Here is a 7610-nt window from a genome sequence, read left to right as displayed (position 1 = left end):
TCGAGAGCATCATGACCAGCTGCATCACTGTCTGGTTTGGAAACTGCACTGTGGCAGATCGCAAGTCCCTCCAGCGGATCGTGAGGACAGCTGAGAAGATTATCGGTGTGTCTCTTCCCTCCATTACAGACATCTACACCACTCGCTGCACTCGCAAAGCACTCAGCATTGTGGGAGATCACACACACCCTTCACACACACTCTTCAACCTACTGCCGTCTGGAAAAAGGTATCGAAGCATTCGAGCCCTCACATCCAGACTCCGTAACAGCTTCTTCCCACATGCTATCAGACTCCTGAACACCTAGAGACTAAGACTGGACTGAAAGAAGCACACACACACACACACACACACACACACACACACACACACTTCACACAAACACTGGTCTGTTGGACTGTAAATGTTTTCACATATCCGGTTTACATCATGTTTACATCCAGTTACCGTTTACAGCACAAATACACTTTAAATTGCAGTGTCTCTCTCCCTCACCCCCTCCGTACTTATGGTTTTTGCCTTGTCTTGTATTACATTGTATTGTATTGTACTGTAGGGACATTGTTTTGTATTTTTCTTAGCCATATCTTCTGCACTTTAATGTGTATGCACTGTTTTATGTTGCACTAGATTTGTACTAGTTGCACTTTAATGTTGTGTATTGTTTTGTGTTCTATGTCCTTTGCACTTTAATGTGTGTGCACTGTTTCATGTTGCACTAGCTTTACACTAGTCGCACTTTAATGTTGTGTATTGTCTTATGTAGCACCTTGGTCCTGGAGGAACGCTATTTCGTTTCACTGTGTACTGTAAACACTATATACTGCTGAAATGACAATAAACTTCTTGAACTCTTGAACTTGAGAAAGAAAAAAATACAACAACACAAATATTAACTGTTTGTTTTCTAAAACGTAAATTAATCTAATTCGCTACTGGTTACTTTTGTTACTCCCACACCTGTGCAGTTCCACTGCATGTTGTTGAACATCAATTTTAATCCATGAATTTTATATTAGTTAGAAGACTTAAAAAACTATATAAAATGTAGAACACTGTTTTTATTTATATTTTTATAATTGGTTGTGTTTTGGTTGTTACAGCTCAAATTTAATCTACAATAAACAATTAATGGCAATGAAAGTGATTGAGACAAAACATTAGATTTAATAATTATCTTCTGTAAATGTTGTCATTTGATATTAATTTCATCATAACAATCAAATCATAGTATATCTTTTCCCTTTTAGAAAACAACAAAATCAACCCTAGATTCCTTTTTAGCACTGTGTCAAAACTAATTGGCAACATCCCCTTTGATTTCTGTAGTAATGACTTTATGAGTTTTTTTTAATGATAAAATTGATTGCATTCAAAAGTTACATTGGCTCTTGTAGATGAACCTTCACCCCCTGCCACCCCTTCATTCACAGGATGCCCTTTTAGTCTTAGTTCCTCGTATTAAGAAAAACACTGAAGGAGGAAGAGCCTTTTTTTCACAAAGCTACTCAACTCTGGAATAGCCTCCGGTTACTTCCGGGCTCAGACACACTCTCAATCTTTAAATCTAGATTGAAAACCTACCTTTTCACAAAAGCTTTTGGCTTTCTGGTAACCACCAACAAGAATGCAGTCTCTCTTTCTGTCCTATTGTCTGTTGCTGGGTTCTCTTGCCTGGCCCATGAAAGCTTTTTTTGCCCCTGCTTTATCATGAACCTACTATCCACTTTATTTTTACCCGTTGTCTGGTTTCTTTCTCCTGTCTCTCTCGTGCTTTGAGATGTCCTGTTCCTGCTGCTCTCCTGGTGTTGCCCTGATCCAGCCCCTGACCCTGTGTGTCCTGTACAAGGTCTTGGACTTGTCTCACCTACAGTATCATGCTTGGCCATGCATAGGTGCTGTTTTATTCCAAAATAAATCTGCACCTGTTTTACCCACCCACAGAATCACTGACCACCTCCTCCTTCCTCAGACTCATATATCACCCAGGAAAAAAACTCACCCCAAATGACAAAAGAATTTTCTAGGTATTTTATTTGGATAGATCCCACTCTAGGGGTTTTATGTACTATCAGGTTGAAATTTTGTATTTATAATAAAAAAATAAAAAAATAGATGAACACAAATAAAATCACTGGTATGACTCTTGAGATTAGGAGGTCTTCAAAGTGCTCAATCTAATGCCTCACAATAGGCTAAGTTGAGTTCAGAGTTTCAGCATCCTTACTGAGCACAGCTTGGACAGAGTCCCTCTGCACCTCTTGAGCTGTAGGAACGTTTTCTAAAACCTCTTTGAGCCCAGTCTGGTTACGTGGGCTCCCCAGCCACTCGCTGTCAGACACTACCCCAGGCCTGGCTCCAGAGGTAGGTCCCAGTAACTCTCTCCCAGACAGGGTGCACTTCTTCTCATTTATTCTATTAAATTTCACTGATCTGAGAACAGCTGCTAAAATATACTCTAGATTGAAGCTTACTAAAAGTCATATAGCTTCCTACTAGACAATTAATGTGTCATTTTATGTGATATCACTTTATTAATAGGCAAATATTTGTCTTAACCAGAAGTATTAACGTCTTCTATGAATTCTACTTCTGGATAAGTCAAATAATAAAAAAGTATTTTATATGTTTAAAACTAAAAATATTAATGTACATTTTGGGCAATTACATAAAGACCCTAAAGCCCAGTGCTGAGTCTTTTACATTCTAATGACCAGTACAATCACCCGACATATCCCTGCAATAGTCCACACACCTCACTGATAAAACTGCCTAGTAATCAGAAGCTAAATATATAGTCTCTTTGATTTGGGATCTGAGGAGATCGTTTCACAGCTTTCATTTTAGTTGCAGTGAGGAATGATAAAATATCATATAAAGATATATAAAAAGTTACAACTTAAGAGAATACTGTCTGTTTTTTACATCTACACGAGTAATGTATTGAAAAACATTGAAAATGATTCATTTTCAAGATTTACCATATTAATAAATACTTTGCTTCATGTCTAGACAAAGAAAGTCAATGAATTAATGAACAAAAATGGTTGGTCATTGATAAAATTGCTTTATTTTGAGGACACATCAACATTTTATTTGAAATAATGAACATTTAAAAGTGAAATTAATACAGCTGAAAAATTAAAAAAGTAATAAACAGAACAGGACTGTAATAACTGAGAAACTAATTTCTTAGACAGTATAATGTAAGGAGCTGATGTGAAGATCTGAGCATTAATCAGAGACATGTTTGAACACACTGAAGATGAAGAGGAGCTCTATCAGCTCCAACACAGGTGTGGACCCTCACTGTCCAGTGCACTGATCTCTCTTCAGTGTTTCACTGACAGTACTCTGGCCTTCTTTGGTGGCCTCACAGGTCACTGTCTTCTTCATCCACTCGTCCTCCTGGAGGGTCAGGGTGCTGCTCCAGCTGTAGAGGCCAGTGTCCTTCTGCAGAAGCCCAGGACTCTGACTAAACCCAGAGGTCAGAGGGTTTCCACCCACCTTCCAGCTCAGCTTCCAGTCTGAGGGGAAGCCCTTGTTGGCCAAACACACCAGTGTGGTCTTCCCCTGCCCCAGACTGGAGGAGGGCAGAACTGTGAGTGTGGGGCGGGTCACAGCTAGGACACACACACACAGACACACACACAGTTTCATTTCCCTTATTTCTAACAGAGCACAAATGACTTCAGTGATGCAGTAAAAATCACACTCTAATTACAACCTTCAACTCAACCACTTTCACATATAAACTCATATTTACAATTACAATCAGAGGAGGATTTCAGTTTCATTAAATATTACAGAGTTTTCACTTACAAACATCTACAGAACATTATGATTTCACCAGGCGTCCCCAAACATTTGCATATAACTGTTTTTCTAACAGAGCAGAACTGAGTTCAGTGAAGCATTAAAATAACGCTCTAATTATAACCTTAAACTGAACCACTTCAAATATGAGCTAATATTTACAATTACATTAATAGATACATTTCATTCAGAATACTTTTAAAACTATTTCTTTCATTTAATTCATTATAATTGTAACATTACACACATCCCATGATGTGAAAGTTTAAAACATGATTTGATTTCCTCCAAAACAGTAAATAATCAATAACTAAATCAAGCTGCAGTCTCCATGTACTACGTCTTCAAAGCTTTAGAACAGAAAACACTGCTCATAATAACCTCCACATTGTGGCGTCCAGATGGAGACAGAACGGCTCTAATCACCCAGCACTGACTCTACAATCCAGCTTTACATTTGATCTTTTTAAAAAGAAATGTCATCACTGAACACTCCACAGGAAACCTTTAGGAAATATTTGTATTTTAAAGAAAAGAAATCCAGTTCAGAAACAGGAGCTGGTGGTGAAACCTAAAGCTCCACACTCTCCACACTTCAGAGCAGTTCTAATTAAATACATTCACATTTGGATTATCATTTATTCAGAAGATCATCAAGTGCATCTCTACTGTTGTCCAGAATCATTTTAATTAAAGATTCCTTTTGAATAAAGAGTAAAAGTGGACTTACTTCCAACATCCAGTTTTGTTCCTCCACCAAAAGTGTACCACAGTGATACAAACTCGTTTACTGGCCGTACAAAAACCTCCTGCTCTAAACACACCCCTCTCTTCAGCCTTTACACACACTATTTCTGAACTAGAACACAATATTAATGGATTCTGCAGCTATTAATAATGGAAAACACTCCCAAACTGTAGAAGCTGCAGATTCTCAACAAGGATTATTTTATAAACATTAAAATATCTAAACCCAGGACACACTTTGTTCTTTTGTATTTCCACAACAGACAAACACTTGATATAAAAGTATAAAACTACATGTAGAAACATGTTTTCATCTCAGATTCCAATTACAATCACAGATACAATCATATCAACTAATATTAAAACCAGATCCAATTAATGACAATAATAAAAACATGCTCCACTCTCTGTGTTGGTGATTATATGATCACTTTCATCAGAAGTGTTCATAAATAATTCAATCAGTGAAAATTAGAGCTGCTGTTGAAAACTGTTCAACATTCATTAATAGTTTAAAAGATTCTTACTGTTATCATTGTGTTTCCTCCACCCAAAAGTCCTCCAGCCCTGATCCAGACAGATGGAGCCGCAGTAGCAGCTGCAGAAAACCTCAAATGAAAGGCAGAGACAGTTAGAGTTTAGGATTTTAAACATGAGACTCCACACTGAGCAGAAATGTTTGATCAAACAATATCAAATAAATATGATGATCTTTCCTCAGTGTTGTTAGAAAGATGATTTCCATAGAGAGGGTCCACTTTGCATCATGAGCCCATGCTTCAGTGCTCTGCTAGTGTTTATAGTCCTGTGAGTTTAACACTTCATGACTGAGAGCTGCTGCCCCACAAACTTCACCCACAGCAACCATGACTTTGGTCTCCATCTTCATCTGGACACTGGCGCTCTGGACGAGAGGTAATACAATCAATTAATAATGAGAAAATGTAATACATACCAATAACTAAATTACAGGACTAACATTTAATCTTTTACAACATAGTTTCACCCATTATTTTATTTTAACATTTAATTTTATTATTTATTTTTCAGGGTCCAGTGGTCAGGTGACTGTGACTCAGACTCCTTCAGTGAAAACTGTTTCTACAGGACAATCAGTCACCATCAGCTGTAGAACCAACCCTGCAGTGTATCGCTGGAGTGATGGGGACGAAGGAATGTACTGGTATCAGAAGAAACCTGAAGAAGCTCCTAAACTTATGATATATGAAGCTAAATATCCACAGTCAGGTATTTCAGATCGTTTCAATGGCAGTGGATCTGGATCTGACTTCACTCTGACCATCAGTAACGTCCAGACTGAAGATGCAGGAGATTATTACTGTCAGAGTTTACACAAGATCAGTGATAGCTGGGTGTTCACACAGTGAAATAGAGTCGTACAAAAACCTCCCTCAGTCAGAGACTGCACTGCTGCAGCTGCACCCTACTGCAGGTGCTGAGGGGGAGGATGATACACACAATAACACACTCTGTGGAGGAGAGACACACACCTCACTAACACACACCTCCACACACAATAACACACTCTGTGGAGGAGAGACACACACCTCACTAACACACACCTCCACACACAATAACACACTCTGTGGAGGAGAGACACACACCTCACTAACACACACCACACACAATAACACACTCTGTGGAGGAGAGACACACACCTCACTAACACACACCTCCACACACAATAACACACTCTGTGGAGGAGAGACACACACCTCACTAACACACACCTCCACACACAATAACACACTCTGTGGAGGAGAGACACACACCTCACTAACACACACCTCCACACACAATAACACACTCTGTGGAGGAGAGACACACACCTCACTAACACACACCTCCACACACACAATAACACACTCTGTGGAGGAGAGACACACACCTCACTAACACACACCTCCACATACAATAACACACTCTATGGAGGAGAGACACACACCTCACTAACACACACCTCCACACACAATAACACACTCTGTGGAGGAGAGACACACACCTCACTAACACACACCTCCACACACAATAACACACTCTGTGGAGGAGAGACACACACCTCACTAACACACACCTCCACACACACAATAACACACTCTGTGGAGGAGAGACACACACCTCACTAACACACACCTCCACACACAATAACACACTCTGTGGAGGAGAGACACACACCTCACTAACACACACCTCCACATACAATAACACACTCTGTGGAGGAGAGACACACACCTCACTAACACACACCTCCACACACAATAACACACTCTATGGAGGAGAGACACACACCTCACTAACACACACCTCCACACACAATAACACACTCTGTGGAGGAGAGACACACACCTCACTAACACACACCTCCACATACAATAACACACTCTGTGGAGGAGAGACACACACCTCACTAACACACACCTCCACACACAATAACACACTCTGTGGAGGAGAGACACACACCTCACTAACACACACCTCCACACACAATAACACACTCTGTGGAGGAGAGACACACACCTCACTAACACACACCTCCACACACAACAACACATTCTGTGGAGGAGAGACACACACCTCACTAACACACACCACACACAATAACACACTCTGTGGAGGAGAGACACACACCTCACTAACACACACCTCCACACACAATAACACACTCTATGGAGGAGAGACACACACCTCACTAACACACACCACACACAATAACACACTCTGTGGAGGAGAGATACACACCTCACTAACACACACCACCACACACAATAACACACTCTGTGGAAGAGAGACACACACCTCACTAACACCTACCTCCACACACAATAACACACTCTGTGGAGGAGAGACACACACCTCACTAACACACACCTCCACACACACAATGACACACTCTGTGGAGGAGAGACACACACCTCACTAGCACACACCTCCACACACAATAACACACTCTGTGGAGGAGAGACACACACCTCACTAACACACACCTCCACACACAATAACACACTCTGTGGAGGAGATACACACA

At 40.2% G+C, this 7610-nt stretch overlaps 2 gene segments (V, D, J or C); one reads left to right on the top strand and one right to left on the bottom strand.

The window, feature by feature from the left end:
* Window positions 1-3307: 3307 nt before the first annotated feature.
* Window positions 3308-5432, bottom strand: LOC136694108 (Ig kappa chain b5 variant C region-like). The segment is given in 2 exon segments: window positions 3308-3624; window positions 5420-5432. Coding segments are annotated over 2 exon segments (330 nt in total).
* LOC136694106 (immunoglobulin kappa variable 2-29-like) lies at window positions 5431-5952 on the top strand. The segment is given in 2 exon segments: window positions 5431-5479; window positions 5615-5952. Coding segments are annotated over 2 exon segments (387 nt in total).
* The last annotated feature ends 1658 nt before the right edge of the window (window positions 5953-7610 follow it).

The sequence above is a fragment of the Hoplias malabaricus genome, chromosome 4, assembly GCF_029633855.1.
Source record: "Hoplias malabaricus isolate fHopMal1 chromosome 4, fHopMal1.hap1, whole genome shotgun sequence".
NCBI classification, from domain to species: Eukaryota; Metazoa; Chordata; class Actinopteri; order Characiformes; family Erythrinidae; genus Hoplias; species Hoplias malabaricus.
The sequence above is the reverse complement of the archived record's forward strand: the minus strand, read 5'-3'. Positions and strand labels throughout refer to the sequence as shown.